Below are 21,312 nucleotides of genomic sequence, written 5' to 3' on the forward strand. Positions count from 1 at the left end.
ATAGATGCACACAGATGACTAAACAAAAAGAGCATATACCTTTTTATTTCCTTTAACTGGACAGTGAAAATTGACATTTTTACTTTATGAACTGTAACACTTTCTTCTTAATTAAAAAAATAATAATTGTTACCTGTATGTCTACTCAGATGAGTTCTAGTGCATGAAGGTGGAAAAACAGTTTAATCGGTAATTCTTAATTTTAAGATCTCCATCTAACATTCCTAAAAAAAAGATATACAATGTTTAAAATGTAGCTGCAGCCATAGGAATGCTTTTAACGTTCTGAATTTGTCTATTTAGAAATTACAGCCATTTTTACACATAGTCCCCCATTTACAGAGCCTCAAAAGTAACCAAACAAACTGATATAATTTTACCGATAAGAATTGTTTTGAATATTTTGTTTTACATCCTTTGCAGTCGATGACTGCCTAAAGGCATCACCACATACTGTCCACCCTTGAGATGCTCTGCTAGGCCTTTACTGCAGCCCCAGGTGCTGCTTGTTTGTGGGTCTCTGTCTTCAGTTTTGTATTTAATAACTGCAAATCATGCTCTGTTGACTGACTTGGACATCGAAGAATATCCCATTTCTTTGCCTTGAAAAACTCTTGTGTTGCTTTTGATTTGGGTCATTATCTGCACTACAAAGAACTGTCCACTCAGTTTTGCAGCATTTGGCTGAATCTGAGCAGAGTATACCCCTGTAAGCTTAACAATTCATCGTGCTAGTTCTATCAGGAGTCACATCATCAATAAACACTACTGAACCAGTTCCACTGGCAGCCACAACACTGTGTTTGACAGATGAAGTGATATGCTTCAGAGCCTGAGCTATTTCGCTTCTTCTCCATACTTCGATGTTTTCTGGCAAAGTCTAATCTGGCTTTCCTGTTCTTGAGTGTTCCCAGTGGTTTGCACCTCGTAGTAAACCCTCTGAATTTCCATTCATGAAGGCTTCTCTTGATTGTAGACTTTGACAAGGTTCATTTTGTTTTTTCAGCCTAGTGATGGCTTCTTTCAGTTGCATCTCGCATATTGAGAGCTCCAGTGAAAAGTTACTAAATTCAAATTCAACACTTGCAATCAACTCCAAATCTTTTATTTGCTTAATTCATCATGGAATAAAGCATGAACATGCCTCACTTGGCCATGAAACTGCTTGTCAGTCAATTCTTCCATTTGAGCCTGTAATTACTAAGCAGTGAATGCAATACTTTTGTTAAACCCCCTGAATTAAAGCTGAAAGTCTGCCCTTCAATCACATCTTGATTATCTAAGCATCAAAATCCACTGTGGTGGTATACAGAGGCAACACTAGAAAAACTGTGTCACTGTCAGAAAGTTCTGGACCTAGCTGTAGGTGTCAACCAATACATTCAAGCACAGTTATTTCTGCTCAGCACTTTATAAATGGTTTATAATCTACATTAATGAAGTGTACCATGTTTCTAACTGCTAAATATTTTGACCTCAAATAGAGCTGATCTGATCTTTTTATTTGTGATTTTGCAATAATTTGCTATAATATGACTAGAAATGAATTTAAAAGAACCCAGACAAATAGAGATGAGTGCGGGAAATGTTAAACGACCCCATGTTGAATTGATGCCGATCAGTGAGAGCAGCAAATGTAACACAGCACCTTTTTTTTTCCCCAATAGTATTGTCTCTCCTCTTCCATGTCTCCTGAGGGCAGTAGTTATTGATATTGTTACACAAGCATACGAGCGCATGCACACACATACCTTGGATCCATCCACACTGATAATGCGGTAGCTGTTACGCGTGCTGTCATAAAAATAGGAGACTGTGACAGCCTGCTTGCTGGCAGGAACCCAGTTCTTCTTGGTGGTTGGGTCAATTTGGAAGACATGGGCCCTGGTGGTGTAGATTGGCTGCTCCCTGAAGAGCAGAAGAAGAGCAGAGGGACAATATTAGAGGGGGATTGAGATAAGACACAACATGCAACTACAGCTCAAGATAACATCCACTGATAAATGAGCCAAAGCTCACAACATTAGCCAAACACATACACACGCACGCACGCACGCACACACAGCTACAGGGTGAATAAAATCCTTATCACATAAAGCCTGCAGAGAGTCTGTGGTGTGTCTTCAGAAATGCAGAGTCCTGAGAGTCTCTGTGAGGACAGGCAGGTGATAATGTAACACAAACCCTCAATTCTCAAGGCAACCCAAAGCCATTAGCACATTAACACCCCCTTCCCTCTCATAGGTGTCAGTAACACACTAGATGTTTGGACACACAAAATTGCACAGTCTAAAGGAAGAGTTTTCTAATGTACTATAGTCAGATAATTGAGTTTTCTCACACCTGCTGTCTATAACTGGATGTAATGCTAATCTAGCCAAGTGATCACATTGTTGAAACAGAAGTTTTACACTAATCATGCACCACACTAACAGCAACATGTCATTCTGATGATGCACATTTTCAATTATCCACAAGCAAAAGCAGTTTGTTTTGTTGAACATTTTATGTTTCGCACAACACAAAGCACTGAATTAAACATCACTTGGATTATTTCCTAAATATGATTCTGCATACATTTCTCATCATCATGAGTCATCTTTATAATCAAAAAGAACTACATTGCATTACTTTTCTTAGCTCCAATGGTAGCATGGTGTCCATAAAACACTGATATTAAACCTGCAATAAAACTAAATCGGGATTCTCTAACTTTTATCCGGGAAATGATTGTACTGGGAAACATTGTGTTAAAATTGATTCCGCTCATCATGGGAATTATAAGTAGATAAAAGCTCTACTGAGCTCATCTCTGACTCATCTCGTTGACCACTTTTAGAAAGCATTCACAAGATGACTCAAGTTGAGCTTTTGTCCAGCCCAGTTTTACCGTCATGTCTGCCATTTTAACCATTTTGAATCCCGCACAGGCTCCATTATAGTTTAATCAGTTTTAAGTGACAAGCTGAAAAATATTGCTTGACTTATAAATATAAAAACCCAAGTCAGCAATAAATGTGATGGAGAAAAGTTCAAAATCGTGTCATTTAATCTACGAGAGAGTGAAGAAATCTGCCTCTCAGCAATGACCTGCTCGCCGCCCCTGTGATTCAGATGAGGATGAAGGAGCAGGTTGTTAAACTGCTTGTTAAACTTGAATAACCACAGACTAAAAACATAGTGAAAATGCGTCTCCCCTTAAGGACATTCACAGACACACCTTTCTCAGTCTGATGACAGAACTTCTGTTACATGGACACACACCCATATACACAAATACCACACTGACTCAGTAAGACAAGCAGAGGATTTTCAGCTTTCACAGCTTTAAACTGCCGACATCCAAGCTCTCTTCAAAGTACAACCCTTTTTTTAAAAAAAAAAAAAACCTTAACATTTTGCAGATCATTCAAGCCTCACGTTTGAAATGAAACAAGATTATATTTAAACAAAATGCTCATTTTGATTTGCATGCCAGCAACACATTTCAGAAAAGTTGGGACAGGAGCTTCAGGTGCCACTATTTTAGAAAAATCATGTCCCTAACGAAGTCCCAACATTTCAGAAATAGGGTTGTAACAATGCAAACAGCTTATTGTACATACTTTCTACAACTTGTGTGGCACAAGGTACAGGTCAGCAACCTGAAAATATTAACAATTTTTTAACAGCTTTCTCTGTTAGGGAAAAAAAAAAAAAGTTTTATGAAGCCATAAGGGAGGCTACGTGGATGGTCTTTTTCAAGCTACTGTGTTAGTTTGGTTTCATAAAACGAAAAGACATGAGTACCTACTACTGTTAGACATTTTGAAAGCTTGTGGTAAAAAAATAAATAAATAACCCCCATCTGAATGCAGTCCAACCCTTTTTTAGTGGTCCATGGCAACTATGCAGGAATATAACACTGAAAGAGCACCACTGCTGGAAGCAAAAGAACCAGTCGGCCTTTTCTTTAATGATAGTGCTTTAAAAGGACTGGACTCAGGAGGGTTAAATTTTCCACTGGAGGTTCTCATTTCAAAAGGCGAGTGCAGGTGGTTGAAATGCCCCTCTCTAAAGTTCCAAGAGTGAGGAATAATTAAGTGGAGTGGCTGAGATGAGAGGGATCATAGGACACCTGAAGAACTTAATAATGAATTCAGACGAAGAGTATGGGAGACAGACTGGAAGCACTTGGTGGAAATCAAAATGTGAAGTAAAGAAGACTTTTAGAGACAGAATATAGATTAGAAAGATGCCACTGCTTGGTAGAAGTAACTTGACTGTTAGTATATCACTTGCCATTGCTTTGCTATACCGATTGTTTTACAGCATATTTTAGTTTAGTTTTGATCATATACTGATCATTTTTCCCCTCCCACACAAAAGTATGATTTTAGATGATATTCTTTCTTGAATTCCAAGGGTCCTCCAACCACATGTGATACCAAAAGTACTTACCAAAAAAAAAAAAAATGTCCCACAAGGCACAGTCAAAGACAGAGTGAAAAGTGTGCCATCGCAGAGGAGTGAAATGCGCAAACACGCATAACACACTTTTGAACAATCCTTCCTCAAAGGCATCCAAAGCATCGCACATGGTTATACACACAGAAAGTGACAAGTGACATAAGTAATTGTGTCAAGAAGGGAACAAAAAGCCTCAGAGGGAGGGGGGGTGTCTACAACTGATCGTTAGTTGTATGAAATGGGTGTTCCTGTGATTGTCGCTTTAGGAAAGTAAAGAAAATGCTGGATGCAACCCCCTCAGCGCTGACACTGGGGAGTAAGTGGGCTTTCACATGCTGTTCAGCCATCTGAAGAGCACTTCAGTGGAAGCATATTGATGCCTTGAGTAGTGCGCCTCAGTACAAGCACAGCACAGTGCAAATCATTCACACATCCCTGTAAAATACATGGAACAAGACATTTGCTGATATATAAGCTACATGTATTTTGTTGCTGTCCAGAGCTGTGTTGGACCCACATGTTTATATAAACCTATATTTTAGATTCTAGTATTTTATTATAGATTCCACCTTCAGCTCTCCCTCAAAAGCCACCACTTTTTTCACAATTACTCAACTCTGCAGATGTGTGCTAAAACGCACCAAACGCTGAACCCTAATGACCGCAGCGACATTAAAAGAGCCCCTTTGAGTTAGACATTTTGATGCTGAAAACACTAATGTACGGTTCCCTCGAGGCTGATCTGTTATATCGTATCTTAACCCAACGACAGTCTCCAGGGCAGAAAAATTAAGTTGCCATTTCCTCAAATGGAAACTTCAGAATGACTCCAAAAGCCATACCACCCCCACAGACTCCCAGGTTAAAATGCTCAACTTTTTACAACAGAAACAAGTGTCTTCAGGCCATTCTTTGTCTCTATAGCAAATCCCCCCGTTTGTGACAACTGCACAGGGGTGAATTTTTATATAACATCTGTTTAAATCATTTTAAGGCTTAAGGTTTTGGATTACTTGAGAGACTGGCCAATTTTGAGTGACAGGTAGATTTCGCTTAATCAGCATTAGTTTGTATTAAAAGATACTAAGGAGTCAGCTGTTGAGTTTCTCTGGTTAGTAGATTTTATGTCTTACTTGCTAGCCTACATTAGCATCCCTTTTAATATCACAGCGATTCCAGTTGCATCTTGCTAGCCAGTCTAGCATTAGCTGATAGTGTAGGTCTCCAGGGTTGCCCTCTTTCAGAGGTAAAGCCTGCAGATACAGTCCTGGTGAGTTAGGTTGTGGATGTTCCAGGCATGTTTTTCCATCTTTTATACACAGTTTATGATTTTAGCATGATTTTGGGTGTCCTGATAAGTTTTGTTTGGTCTGAATGCTTCTATATGCATCATTTTGTCCTCTGATAATTAGTGATGATTTCTGTAAGCCCATTATCTGTAAAATCCAAAATATGCTTTGGATTACAGGCTCCTAAAACACAGTGTTTATATATCACTTATCCGCTCTCCACAAAATCTTATCACTTGGTCCCAAACATGCACCCAGAAGAGCGCGCTTCCAGCAAATTTCCTATTATGTCATTTTAAGTGTTATAAACCTTTTTAAATTTTTATTTTTTCCTTGGACTGGCATCTTCCTTCTACAAAATGTGTGAAGTATATACAACGGTGTTGAGCTGGATACACGGGTACAGCTGCTGTAAAACGAGGCCAACAAAAGCTATTTTGTACTTTTTTTAAGCACAGGGATGTGCTTATTAAAATTAACCTAAATCAAAATAATCTGCAAGCATATTTAAAAACATAAATCTGAGCACACCACTTTTTTCATGCTGAGAAGTGTACACAACTTTCATTAACAGGGTACAGATGGTGCCTTTGTTGTTGCAAAGCTTCACTGCAACTGGCAAAATGAGATGTCTAGTGGACCTTGAGTACAGAAATACTTTAATGCACTGTTATGAGTTGCTGGTGAAAAATAATGTCAGACAGACAAGCTGTCAGGCAGCAAATATTCATGAGCTAATAAAGCTTTTACTTCCATTGGGATTATGGTTCTCACAGAAATGAAAGCCTAATAAATTCACTGTCCCCTTTAAGCCTAATCTCTGTCTTCATCTGCTTTGGGAACTACAAAACCCATTATACAGATCACTGTTGTTGCTTTACATAGGCACACACGGTGACCTTTGCTGTGCCAGTGTCTCGAGCCAGCTCACACTGGCAAGGGAAGGAGGAGTGAAAGACTGCTGCTGAACACATGGATGCAATCACACAACTGTTTTATGGATTCCAGTGATCTGCTTTTCTCAGATAAAAAGCATTAGGTTGATTGATTTTTACTAGATTATTTAAAAAAAAAAAAAAAAAACGACATTTGGGACTCTACGACCGCTGAATACTTTGTCCCACTGAGTGTCAGACGTTCTCTGTCCCCATCTGGTGCTTTGAATAATTTACAGGTGTGTGTGTTTCTGTGTGTGTGTGTAAGGGGGGGGGGGGGGGGTCTGAGTTAGACTGCACTGTCTGTGCCTACATACACCTACCCAACCATCTCAGGCCCATACACACACTGATAATGCAGCAATCATGTTGTGTACCAGCAAAAAGACCTGAAGTGAACTGACAGGCAGATACCTAAGGACTAAGTCAATCTGTTCAGAGTACCCCACCATTTAATGACTCACAAAAAGTTACGATAGCTCACAAAGACCCCCCCCCCCAAAAGAAACCTACCTCTTTTTTGCTTAAATACTACAAGAAAGGTTGTGATCAAGCGAATACCATACACTCCAAAAGGAGGATTATCATGCTGCTTAAAGAAGACATTTTAAGATGATACAGGATGGCACCGTGTTCTGAGAGGAAGTGTGAATAAACAGCAGACAGCTTCTATCTTTGACTAAGAGTCTGGGATGCTGATTTTAATGCAAGCAGTTGAAATCACGTTGCTCTTGTGTGCTGCTACATCTGTGCAGTACAGGCATGTTTTTCTTTCTGTAACAAAGACAAACAGCCTTGTCCAGATTCCTGAGTATAGGAATCCACTCTGGGCTTAGCCCCCCCCCCAACCAACCAAACTTTGCTCATCCATCACATTCATCTAGCTCTCAGTCTGATAGAGGATTTGGGAATCTGAGGTCAAACACTGAAGGATTTAACGTCACTCAAACAGGCTTTGAAGTCGGTTTAACAGAAATCTGCAGCGTCAGCAGCTTCAGATATGTGAACTGCATTCTTTACGTCCCTACAGGAAGTGAACACGTCTCATTAAAAGCAAGGAAGCGCATATAATTAAGCAATAAAACTGTGTGACAGTTTAACCTCACAAGGCAGTAATGTTAGAGTATTGACTGTGGAGTCAAATGTGGTTATTTAAAACATATATTTGGTTAATTTTGTTCATCTTAAAAAGAAAGATAGGTTGTTCACTTGCTACAGTGCAGTCAAACCTTTAAGAAAGTTTAGTGTCATTTTTCTAGCCTGCAGTATTGTTACAAAGGTGTCAGATCGCTCACTAAATGGGTCAGAGAGATGGCATCACCACACGCTATCTGGGTTTACACCGTGACTGGGGCATTAAATGTGCAAGGGATGAATAAAGCAGTCAGCTGTACATGGGTGCAAACCCAGAGGCACAACAATCCGTGTGAGACTGTTAATCTATATTAAGATATCTTCATTAGTCTCTCTGTTGGTGAGACTTCATGTTTCCTCCACTTGGATCCTCTAGAGACTAAAACCTGCACCGCATTATTGTCAACAACCTGATCAAAACAAACTGTGCAACCATCTCACTAAAAGAGCAACATTAGAAGCTCCCAACATCTTTTGAGTGTTATTCCATTAATGCATTTTTATTCCTTTACACACAATTTCACCACAGTGAACGTTTTCTCGACAAAACATGCAGTAAAGCAGGACAATCAGCAGACTACCCCAGTTACTTAAGCTTATTATATCAAAAGGAGAGTACGCATAAAGTGCTGTCCTCGGCCCTATGTGGTCTGAAAGAAATAAAACAGTGAATTGGCTTCTCTGCCTGCTCAAAGAACTTTAGTCACAAAGGCAGCATTATTCACTTGTCAAATATCCACAGTGAAGTTGCAGAAACACCAAGTTGGAGCACTTATCCTTCCTCACTTTCTCTGCTGGGGCTGACAGCAGCACACCACATTACAAGTGGCTTTATAGTGGAACACAGTAACAAAAGAACATCTTTTCCCATATGGAAAAATCCCATCGATGTCACAAGGTTTACAGTTCAAGTGAATGTGGCAACATGAATAAGGAAAATTAGAAACAAGTGTATTAATTTGTTAAACATAAAACACCAGAAATCACAAACTTGAATCCTCATTAGCCTTTTTTGTGTTTTAGGTGAACACAGCTGAGGCTCTGTGGTATATTTTACCTGCGAGCCCTGATGGAGAGCGGAGCTGTCTTATTAGTGAGAGCGGAGTGTTGTCTGTGTGAATGAGCAAAGTAGGCAGGAGAGGAAATTCTCTCTGGGTTCATTACTACAACACCACCTGGGCTTTCCCTGGAATAAACACGCTGCTCAACTAATGATGTCAAGAGGTCAAAGGAGGCAATGGTTACTGTATGCATATACTGTATGCAATAACAGACTTCAAGGTCCCTGCTGTGTGGCAAATAATGGATTTAATAGTTGGAGAACTCCAGCTCTAAATTATGCGTCTGTCGTCTTTCTCCTGACATTTACAAAACAGGAGCACACCATCTCAGCTTAAAACCACTCATATTAAGTCACTGTTAAAGGTTACTTTATGGCATCTCTTCTTCACTACACCATCCAGTGCAAAAAGAAACAACTGTTGGAAGGGAAGGACAAAATAAGCACAAATTCAACACCACTGCTCATAATCAGACCAATTAAAATTGTTTATATTTTTCCCAAAAAAAATATTCCCCACTGTTGCCAGAGTTACCAATGTCTATAAAGCTATAAAAATTAGAATATTTATCTGAAAGGAACAAAATGGGGCATAAAGTAGGCATGGGAATCCAAAAGTAACTTACAATACTTCTGCAATATGTTGCCCACAATAATGATGGTATCTAAGGTTTGATGCTTCGCAAGACAATTATCGAGGATACGTCAAGATATTTGTGTAACTGAAGAGGAGTAAATGATGCTACACAGCCAAAAATGAATTGTGATGTTAGCGTTTGTTTATTGATATTAAATTCAGCTAATTGGACCTCTGATTTGCTTTAATGCACAACCCTCCACTGTCTTGGAAATCACTTTAGTGCACCTACATATTCAATAAAAATATCTATATTTGGCTGCAGCTTATCAATGATTGTATTGCAAGAGAGGACGATATAACAAATTGTTGTTATTGATATTTTGTCCCATCACAGGTGAAATTATTTAAAGGCTGTAACAATTGTAACTGTAATAATTTATTTGATTTTAAGGCATTTTTCATTTTATTGGCTATAAGAGAGGTTTTATCAAAATATTTATTTAAAAAAAAAAAAATCCCTCACACCCAGAAGAGATACCATTATCTTCATCAAGGAAAACTCATTAAGGACTGAGGACAAAACCATTAAAACAACAGCAACTGGGGTTTTTCTCATTTTTAGCTTCATTTGGTAGTATAAAATAATCAGCTAATTGTCATTTAAAACAGAGTTGGTTTATGATTAATTTTGTAAACGAGCTACAGTTTTTCAAGCTTATTGCAATTCATAAAGCAAAAATGTAAAACATTTGCTGATTTATTCTTCATTTAAAAGCTGCAGAGTTTTTGGATTGTTAGTTGGACAAAAATAATTTCAGCAGGAAAGACAGGAAAGTTTTTCTTGTCACCTGAAGGATTTTCAGAGCACTGAATGGCAAAGTTAGTAGCAGTGCATAAGAAAAAGTAAAATAAATTTTGTGTCTATTTTACTTTTTTGGCTATTTAATTGTGGAAATCCTTGAGATTTTTGAACCTCTTTGTCCAGCAATCAATTGACTGAGCAGTGAACTCTGAAAACCACAGCTGGAAAAATATTTATTAAAATAATGTTTACATATTGCTATAAGGCAGGATACTTCAGTTTTGTAGAATCCAGTCTTCTGATTGGCTGTGGCAAACTTTACTTTACTGCCATTTTACGGATGACCTTCATAATCAATGCCAGTTTCTGGCATCATACAGTGGCCCATGCAACAAAGGCAGCCGGCCAGATTCAAACAAGCAACCACAGCAGGTCTCCCTCCACCACTCTGAGGCGGTAGGACACAGAGCCCAACGTAATGTGAACGCTCCAAGGAAAAGGAAGTGAGGAAGTCTCCACAGAAGCACAGCATGGCAGCAGATGGCCTCCTAGGCTTCCACCATCTGGTGAAGAGACGTCCAATCCGCCATCAGCCTGTCCCCTTTCATTTACACATGATTCTTTAACAGTAAGACCTGCTCCTATTCCCCAACTGCACCTCTACGCCCATCCCCTCCAGCCTTCAGACACAGATGGGAGAACATACCCTCAGATTAAACTTACAGTCCACTCTCCTGTCAGGGCACCCAAGAGACCCACTGCCACGTCACATGTCACAGAGCCTAATCAATGAGTGTTAAACCTTTATATGCCATTCTCTGGACAGCCAGGAGATTATCATCTATCCCTGTGTTAGGCCTGCTCCCAGCATGGCTTACTTTAAATAGCAATATGCTGATTGCATTGCTGTCTGTGTGGCTGCCTATTCAGAAGGGGCTTTCAGGCAATCTAAGCTTTATGTTGGAATAATTCCAGAGATGCAGCCCTTAAGCTGCAAAACTGTACTTAGAAACAGAATTATCACCACTTTCTTTCCCAATGCTACTGTCTGAATTTCATCTCCCTTTCCAATTCAGCAATCTTTAATTACATAGGTTTGATTTATTCTTTTGGTTTATTTGTTTGTTTTTTTGGACATGCTACACACATACAATGCTATAATTTGGACCAATACATAACTGCATGTCCTCAATAAATTATGTGGAGATGGCATGAACAACAAGTGTCTCAAGGTCAGTAGGGTACTGATAGATCACATGTTCAAAGAACTATGGTAATAAAGGGACAAGGAACCGAAGGTGTTATTGTGTGTGTGTGTGTGTGTGTGTGTGTGTGTGTGTGTGTGTGTGTGTGTGTGTGTGTGTGTGTGTGTGTTCTGACTTATAGTTAATCTATAACTGCATTTAGGAGGCAAGCACTAAATCCCACAAAAAAATAATAGACATGACAAATGATCAACAGCTCCCTCCACAAAACACACACACACACACACACACACACACACACACACACACACACACACACACACACACACACACACACACACTTATCTCTTGACTGGCCACTTAGTGTAAAACACATTGCATCATTAGCAGGTGTACTCAGGTTGTAATATAATCGCACAATTAGCACACAACCAAACTCAGCACTAACAGCAATTTTGTTTGATATAAACTGTTAGATGTAAAACTGAAATTATTGGAGGTGAAATAATTAAATGATTAGATTTTTAACAAAATCTTCTTTTTTTTTTTTTTGTAATTTAGTCCAATTACCTCAGGGTTCAAAACACTGTGGTGAGCATTGTTTTCTTTTGTGTTCATGTAAATTAAGACACTCATCTACCAAAATAATAGTAATATAAATTTTTTTTTTTTTTTTTTAAATCAGTAATAATTATCTTTTAGCTGCAGCCTTTTAAACATATCCACTTACAGGAATGTAATGAGCAACAACTCATCAAGACATTTTTTAAGAAAACATTTGCTGGTTTCAGCTCTCACATTTGAGTTTTATTATTATTATTATTATTAGTCTTAGTCTTCTATGAGAGCAAATTTCATTTGTTGTGATTTGGACTCCTGGTCAATAAGTCATTGCTGTAACAGCTGCTGATTCAAACATATTAAAGCAACGATTCTGAATCAGAAGTGTGCATGATTGGTTTTATCAGCCTCCCATAGTTTAGGTTTTTCACTGTTGCTCAGATACTGCAAAAGAGAATTTAACATTTTTATAAAAGCAACAGTTGATTACTGAGAAAAACAATCTGAATGACAAATAAAGGCAAACAATGGAGTTTCAAGGAAGAGATCCAGATGAAATATCATAGGAGCCATTTGTTTCCTCCTTAAAAGCATTTAGCTGACATGTGACACTACTTTAATTCTACGCCAACAAGTAGAGACAAAAAAGGAAACTTTTACTGTGTGAGTAGGTGGGACCCTCCTGCTTTGGCCTGGGTTGCCATGCTGTCACTGGTCCACTGGGCCAGTTTCATGACTCAACACAACTGAGTCTTTTGAAACTGGCTGGGTGATTACACCAAACTCATGAAAGGAAGTCAGGACTGTTGAACTGGTTTCTTATGAAATAAATACTCAGGAAAAGCAAGCACTTTGGGCATGGGGTGGTACTCATTACATAACTGAACATCAACGCTGCTAGTGATTCACATCTCACTTCACATTTTCCATAAATCCAAGTTTCAACTGTTAGAAGTGGAAGGATTCCTGAAGAAATAAAGAAATGATTCGGAACGAGGTTTAAGTCTGATTTTTTGTTGTTGTCATTTCTAAGTCAAATTAAATACAAACAGGAGCTGCTTGGAAAGCAAAAGTCAGAAATATATGTAGATGTGAAGACAGGGAGAGATGGTGATTGCATAACTATGGCAGTGAGCCACAGAATCAACATTCACACCACAGTATGGAGGCAACATACTGAACAGTACCCTGTAAAACTACTGTGGGAGTATGCACCAGTACCTCCAGCACTGTTGACAACACACACACACACACACACACAAATATACACTCCCACAAGTACCACCATCTCTCCTCATTAGTGGGCAGTGTTGACTCTGACACCTCCATATCATAACCCTCTCCAAACCATATTCCTATCCTGAAGAAAGGGAAGAACTGGAGCACTCAAGAAGGAATCCGTTTGAAATTCTGCTTATAAATAAAACATAAATCCATAATTAGAAATATGGCATCAAGCATCCCCCCCCCCCCCCCCCCCAACACACACACACAAAAACAACATCAGAATAGTCTCACTGACAGTCCACCAAGAGTCACCTCATTAATTTCCCCCAAATTGCAACATAATCTGGCAAGAAAACAGTGGCGGTCTTCTCACAGGCAGGCGCTTGAGAGCAGCGACATTTAGGATTAAATTTAGTTGAGGTTTGACATGTGAAATGGGCAGCTCTGGAGGCATATTTCCCCGTCTTTTCACCGCACAAAACACACAACATTTTAGTCAGTGCAGGTGTCATGAGAGGCGCTCTGAAGGGCAGCGCTTTCTGGATTACTCACCCCATTGCCGCGGACTTGAGGAACAACTCCTTTTTAAAATATATATATAATCTGAAGGTTATATTGGCTGGGTTGAAAGGAAAAAATTGTTTGAAAAGCGCAGTCCGCAGATGATTAGCGGTCCAAAGAGTTCATACCCCGGTGCGCCAGCTCCGAACAAGTCCTCTCGCCGCTGAGAGACAGCTGAGATATGAGAGAGCACTTCTTCGTAAACTCGACTCACCGGGCTGTCAAGCTCAGCCTCATAGAAGCCCGTTCAATTCAGGAAGTTTTTTCTCTCTCTCTCTCCTCTCCTCGTTTTGTTTTTCCTGTTCACAAGGGCGGGTATGGATCCCACCTTGGTGTGGCTTCTCTCCCTCGCTGTCTTCAAACAGTCGGCGCTGGTGAGTTAAGTTAATGTTTGCATTTCGCTGCTCTGAGCTGAGCTTCTTCCTCCACAGTGGGGTTGCGTTTCATATGAAGGGCATCGGCGGCAGCAGCGACACGGAGCGGCTTCCACCTGCTTTCTTCCCTCACAGCCCCTCACCGGTTCCTAAACCTGTGATATCGGTGTTGGTGGCTGCGGCTTTAGTTTGGCCTTTTAGTCCCCTCAGAAATAAATAAATCACGAAATACTTCACTATGAAATAATTTTCAGTGAAAACCGACGGTTTTTCTTCACTGACTGTGCTGGCTTCCACCAGTTGTCACTTTATCCACAAATTAAGCGGAATAAATGTGAATGCAACTAGCTCCGCCACTTATTAGTAAGTAATTGTTAACATGTTTCATATTTAACTGGGGTTTTAAGTGGGTCACATGTGTCCCTCAACAGACTTTAAATCTTTTGATAATGAGTCTTGGTCTTTTTTTTCCAGGTAACGTTCATTAATCTCTGGCAGGTGCGCGCGCTCCTAGGACCATAAAATTAGTTGGTTTGCTCCGGGGGGGAAGGATTTCAGTGACGTACAACCCCGGAGTTTAAGAGCAGAATTTGCAAAGTGTGGCTAAAGCTAACAACACACTCTTCACAGAAATGTATGTTTCGTAGTCTGAGGTGTAACTGTTTTTTTTTTAAATAATGTGTTTTTCGTTATTTATATGCCGGCTGATTTCTATTATTATCCAGCGTTAACATTTTGATTTATTGGGACATTTGGCGCGCAGCTTAGCAACTTTTTTTTTCAAGGGAGTAAACGCCGCCGCGTTAGCAGCTTTTTTGTGATATTCAGTAATTCAACAACTTGTGTGCTCACAGAATGACTGAAACTGCGGAAACCCAGCAGAACTACGAGGAGATGTTCGCGCACAGATTTTCCTCGGAGGATCAGGAGTACCAGGAATACCTGAGCCGTCCCGCAGACCCCCCGCCCATCGTGGAAGACTGGAGGAGTCGTGGGGGAGGAAACCAAAGGGGCAAGGATAACAGGTGAGAGGGCTGCTTTATCATTTTGATGTCACTTCATCATTATGAAACTGCTAACGATGGATACAGGTGATGATGACAGAAGCGAGCAGATGTAATAATAGCATCACTGTATTGCAGCTGAAAAGCATAATTTTCTTAAACCAGTATTCCCATGATGGCATCATTCAGCTGGGGTATTAGTGAGGAATGAGACATTTTCTTTAGGTCCTCAGATTCAATTAAGAAAAGCATGGAGGACTTCACATTAACTACTGTAATTTTGCACTGAAAAATAAACCGTAAGACAGTAAGGGCAAAAACTCTGCCCTTAAAGAGTGGTATTCAAATATAGGGCCATTTGCCTGGGCCCTGTACTACCAAGCAGGTTCAGTATACTGAAGATATGTTTCTGTCATGTGGACTGGACTGCCAAGACCAGCACCGCTGACACCTGCCCGATCCACATGGCTCCCAGTCAGGGCAAGGTAACATGTTCAGGTCTTCTGGATTGCATTTATTCTATCCCTCACCCAGGACCAGTTTGCCTTGGGAGACCCAGCAAGAGCAAATTGCTTGAGACAGGATAGCTCCTGGGATCATTAGGGCATACAAACTCCTCCCCCACAAAAAGGTGGTGAGTCATGAAGCAGTGGAAATGCTTCCTCCACCTTAAGAGAGAGGGTGAGCGCTTGGTCATTCAGGAGGGGATCAGAGTAGAGCCACTACTTCCCAGCATAGAGGTGGTTTGACCATGTGACTGGGATGCCTTTTGGAGGCCTCCTAGGTGAGGTGTTTCGGGAACATCCTACTATGACCAAAATCCGTGCCAGACCCAGGACAGGTCATTTCCTCAGTCATTTCAATACTTTGTCTCTCAGCTGGCTTGAGAACACCTCATTGTCAGACCAAAAGGGCTGGAGGAGGTGGCTGGGAAGAGGGAGGACTGGTTGACTGCTGCTCCTCCCAGAGCCTGGAAGGAAAGCCAACAAAAATGACAGCTGTGGAAGTTAACAGACTTATCACAGCTCTGTCATTAACACACAGGAGAATCTGATGGATTACAATTGTATTCTATTAAATTAATATTTAAATGTGTGTGAGACAGTTTCAGTCTTATTCTTTCAAATTCAAATGTAAGTTTAGTCTATGAGCTTAGTCTATATAAGGCAAATAGGTGCCTTGTTTTGGGATCTTATATTAAAATTACAATATAATATTTGTATAAAATATTTGCAGCCAATTGCAAAAAAAAAAAAAAAAATAGAGGAATAAAGTAATCTAAAACTTTGTTTATTGTGCTCTTTAAAAATAAAAAAAAACTACACTCATAGAGGTCAGGGGGATCTTCGGGAGTGTTGGCACTGTTTTTCTAGAGAACTGATTGAGTAGGTGGTGATTTTATACTTGTTGAGCTTTAAACTGGAAAACTGTGATTGTGAGTAGAGATTAGAGAAATCCACTGAGCACCACTCTGGTGACAGATGATACCTTAGCAGTTTATAAGCACAGCTTGAGTTAATGTCTGTTAATCCATGTATTTGTTTGTTAATTTTATGTCATCGTTAAGGTACCATGACCGTCGTGGTCACAGAGGACGTGGGTGGGGAGGAGACCGGAGTTGGAGAGGAGATGATCGTGGACAGCAACACTGGCATGACAGAAACCGAGACAGAGATAGAGACAGAGACCGGCACTGGGGTCATGGAAGTGGGTCTCATTCAGGGCGGCCAAGCTCCAACCAGGGATACAACTCTTATCAGAGACCACATCATGATCGCTACTGATCTCTACTCTGATCTCTCAGGCGTTACAAGTATTTATAGTATCCATAGTCCTTTAATTCACATTGTAGTACCACATATGGCAGCATGCAACTGGTATTTCTTTGAGTGATTCAGGATGCTATACATAAGCAAGGGCTGAGCAACGTATAAACTAAAAATTAAAAATGCTTTTGTGTTTACCATTGTAATGTTGATGCACTGATTTACTGTCTGAATTAAAATACCTGGCATATAAATATGATGGTGTAAGACTGCAGATTTTCTGTTGGACTCGCACCTAGCTTTTTCATATCTAACCACAGAAATGTTTTCCCATATTTGTTCACACTGCTCAGCCCTGTTGTCATATTTGGAGATCTTAATAGGAGCATTCTGCAATGGAGCTTGCACTGAAAATGATTATTTCTCTTGGGTTTGTGGGCTTAAAATTTCATTAGCACATTATTGCTCTGAAATTTCACAAGAACATTCTTGTGTTTATTTTCTGCTACAGTTTTATATGCTTTGATATAAAATTGTTATGAATTATACAGTACAGTGTAGTAACAAAAACTGAATCTGAATTTCAGGAGAGAATCTGTAAGTACAGCTTTAGGTTTCTGTGTCAAACTGTTATGTAAGGACATATAGACATTATGAACTAATCTGCTGTCAGTAAATGTATTTTCTTAAGTGGTGTTTATGAGGTATGTAGTTTGATATTTAAAAAGAAAAAGATTCTTAGTTCCAAGCAGCAGGGTAGCTGCTAATAAATTCTTCTTAGGGGTGTTTTGTAAGGCTGTATCTAAAAATTCTAACATTTGTAAGAGGATTGGGTCTTGGCCTTTGATCTGTCCACATTAAACAGTTTCTTTGTCTGCTATATGTTGTTATGGTACTCAGTGTTTTCCCTTTCTTTCGCATAGTCCCGCTAAGCTGATGATTGAGGTTTTTAAGTGCACTTTGCTAGTACTGTGTTGGACTGCCTTTTAGTCTTCAGAGTTGTCTTAATTTTTCATGCCATAGATCCAATTGGTTGTTTCAAAAATTCTCCAGAGACTTTGGTCCACAGTGACATGACAGCATCACATAGTTGCTGCAGATTTGTTGTCTGCACATCCATGATTAGAATCTTCAGTTCCACCACATTTCAAGTGTCCTCTGTTGGATTGAGGTCTGGTAGAAGTAAGCTGTATTATGTACCATTGTCATGTTCGGGAAACCAGTTTGAGATGATTTGAGCTTTGTGACATGGTGTGTTATTATGCTGCAAGCAGCCATCAGAAGATGGGTACGCTGTCACAAAGGTATGGACATGGTCGGCAGCAATACTCAAATAATGGCATTTAAATGATACTCAGTTGGGACTAAGGGGCCTACAGTATGCCAAGAAAACACCAATATACCACTACCAGCAGCCTGAATTGTTGATACAGGCAGGTTGGATCTATGCTTTCACTTTTTTTTTTTTTTTTATGCCAAATTCTGAATGTCACAGCAGAAATCGAGACTCTTCACACCAGGCAATATTTTTCCAGCCTTCTATTATGCAATTTTGGTGAGCCTGTGTGAATTGCAGCCTCAGTTTCCTGTTCTTAGTCGACAGAAGTGGCACCCAGTGTGATCTTCTACTTCAAGGTTCAATGTGTTGTGCATTCACAGATTCTCTTCTGGATACTTTGGTAGTAACAAGTGGTTATTTGCATTATTGTTGCTTTCCTATCAGCTTGTTGCTGTCTGGCCAGTCTCTGATCTCTGACATCAACAAGGCATTTTCACCCAGAGAACTGCCGCTCACTGGATATGCTCTCTTTTTCAGACCATTCTCTGTAAACCCTAGAGATAGTTGTGTGGGAAATACTTTGAAATATTCAAGCCAGCCTATCTCACACCAACAGCCACATTAAACCTTTCTTCCCCATTATGATGCTCAGTTTGAACTTCAACAGGTTGACTTGGCCGTGTCTAAATGCTTAAATGTGCTGGGTTGCCTTCATATTATTGTCTGATTAGACAACTGCATTAACAAGCAGTTGAATGGATGTACCTATTTAATTTGCCAGTGAGTGTATAGTCCAGGGATGCCATAGCGTGCTTTTATGGCATACTAAATAAAATCTTTTAAGCAGTTCAAAATCAGAAGGGAAACCCAGTGCAGGGCAGTAACACTTTTCTTCACTGTAGAATCAGGGTCTCAACCTAACAATTTTAGATGTTTGTATTTATTTTTATTTTAACTTGTCTTTTACTGTGGTAAAATGTTTAACTCATATTTCAACACTAAATGCTTAACTTCAAAAGCTCCCAATATGTGTAGGCGACTGTGCAACGATCATTCCTGTAGTCCAGGCTTTTATGGGCTTCAAATTTTTTTCTTTATTGTGTCAGAACAGGTTTGTCTGTCTCAGAATAACTGCACCTATCTGAGAGAATAACCCAACAAGTAATCCTGGGTAATTCGATCCTGGCACTGCTACACCACTGTCAAGAAAGTACATCGCTTTACTTATGAAGCACATTTTGATCAGCCGTGACAAATACTGAATCTGCTCAGATAAAAGTTCTCCTACAATCTCCCAATCCTAAACTCTTCTTTAAATGGATCGGCAAATTCTTTCCTAGAAGATTTAATTGTGCAACACTTCTCCAGATTCAGTGTTTCAGCCTTTAATGTCAGTGTAGCGGATGACACATTAAACCAGATGGCTTGAACAACTGTGGAGAAAAAAAAGCAGCATTTACAGTTAATAACTCAGAAGAAGCCAAACACCAATAGTTCATATTGTGAAAAGCAACTAAAATATTTATGTGCATTATTAATGCATTATTGCTACATGCATCATTGGCTATGGCATATGTAGCTCAGTGCCTAAAGATGCCAGCACTTGTGTTTCCCAGTGCATTTGCACCAGATCCCAGTTCAGGGACAAACAGCAACTTTGGACACATTAGCCCTCTCTCCAGTGACAACTCGAGCGGCAAACCTCTGCAGTGTTTTAACCCTGCTTGGATGCAGTTCTGTGCTTTCTATTTATGGGCCTGGTAAAGACAGGGTTAACAGTTCATTTGGACTTCAGCAGTGCAATCAGCTGTGATAAGCGAGGGAGGGAGGAAGGAGGTTAGGCTGTAAGTGTGTGGGGGATGTGCTGAAACTGGCACACTGCGGAGAATACTGCCATCACCACTGTAATCAGTTTAGATTAGAGTGTCATCACCCCAGACTGCTGTGTCTTCACAGCACAGGGATGTCTTAGTATAGCAGTAAGTAAAGTAGGGGTTTATTTGCAAAGAAATATGAAAATGGTACACTTGTGTTTAGGTGTCTTTCTTTGGTCTGGTCTGCCTTGACCGCTTGGGGTGAGCGGAGAGAGAAAGGATGAGCGCCGAAACACAATAAACACTGAGCAGATTGGTGGTACCAGCAAACAAAAGATCATGAACGTGCAGCTCCAGAGCCGGACGTGCATGCTCTGGAAAGAGAGGGGACCGAGAGGAAAATCAAAAACTACACAAAGTTAATGACCTGCAATAGTGGTGCATAAAAACATTTAGAGTGAAAGAGTAGAGAGGAGAGCCAAGCTGTTCAACGTACTGTGGGAGGTCCCCCAAAAGCAGGGTCTGTAGCATCATAACTAAAGGATTTTTCAGGGTCACTTGAAGCAGCTCTCATTATAAGTTTCACCAAAAAGGAAAAGTTTTAAGTCTAATCTTGGAAAAAGAAACTGTGTATGTCTTCTGAATCCAAACTGGGAACTGGTTCCTCAGGAGAAGAGCCTGATAGCTGAAGGCTTTGCCTCCCATTCTACTTTTGGAAACTGGGTACCACAAGTAAGCCTGCAGTCTGAGAGGCCATAGAGTACTATGAAATCTTACACTGCACACTATGCCGAGATATGTCAAGTTTTCAGCTAATAGTTCTTTGAGAATGACCTTGTTGGTGCAAAAATACTTTTTTATACCTGTCAGACTGTGATATCTTTGGCATTTTGTGTAGATTCAACTGAAAAAATGGGAGCAAATTATGTGTTTTTGCAGCAGGCTCCTAGTAACAAAATGCCTAAAGATACAATTTAGAATTGGCTCTTGTCTGTGTAGACATGATGCTGGTCCCTCTCTTGAGTTAGGCACCTTTTTTATGCTTAAATGGTTCAATAGATCAGTGTTAACTGGTTTAGCAAACAAAAAAGAATTCCTCTGAAAATGGTCAGGTACAAGGACTGGACTAAAAATGAGCAAAAAAGCAGCAAAGAAAATCTTTGAAAGACCTTCTGAAAGCCCAGAGAGCTATTGGTCCAGACTACTTTCAAACTTATTATTGGCTCCTGGAAAGAAAAATATAAAGAAAATGAAGGGTGGATTGAGACTTTT

General features: G+C 39.9%; 2 protein-coding genes across 5 annotated transcripts in view; one reads left to right on the forward strand and one right to left on the reverse strand.

The window, feature by feature from the left end:
* The window catches only part of homer2 (homer scaffold protein 2), a 33,900-nt gene extending 19,752 nt beyond the window's left edge, over positions 1-14,148 (reverse strand). Inside the window, exons 1-3 of one of the 3 annotated variants that reach the window (XM_030722844.1) lie at positions 13,932-14,052; positions 13,795-13,823; positions 1,752-1,908 (exon numbers count right to left, since the gene is read on the reverse strand). In XM_030722844.1, coding sequence (XP_030578704.1) covers positions 1,752-1,908; positions 13,795-13,799 — 162 coding nt within the window. In that variant the 5' untranslated portion in view covers positions 13,800-13,823; positions 13,932-14,052. The other 2 variants (XM_030722835.1, XM_030722841.1) reach the window with 2 other exon arrangements.
* Positions 14,040-17,827, forward strand: LOC115775293 (RNA guanine-N7 methyltransferase activating subunit). Of its 2 annotated transcripts, none has more exons than XM_030722850.1 (3): positions 14,040-14,177; positions 15,032-15,202; positions 16,749-17,827. In XM_030722850.1, the coding sequence occupies exons 2-3, from the start codon at positions 15,033-15,035 to the stop codon at positions 16,963-16,965; spliced, it is 387 nt and encodes a 128-aa protein (XP_030578710.1). In that variant the 5' UTR covers positions 14,040-14,177; position 15,032; the 3' UTR covers positions 16,966-17,827. The 2 variants fall into 2 exon arrangements, with proteins under 2 accessions (XP_030578710.1, XP_030578709.1); XM_030722849.1 differs by lacking the exon at positions 14,040-14,177 and adding an exon at positions 14,708-14,811.
* The last annotated feature ends 3,485 nt before the right edge of the window (positions 17,828-21,312 follow it).

This window comes from Archocentrus centrarchus, chromosome 3 (assembly GCF_007364275.1).
Source record: "Archocentrus centrarchus isolate MPI-CPG fArcCen1 chromosome 3, fArcCen1, whole genome shotgun sequence".
NCBI classification, from domain to species: Eukaryota; Metazoa; Chordata; class Actinopteri; order Cichliformes; family Cichlidae; genus Archocentrus; species Archocentrus centrarchus.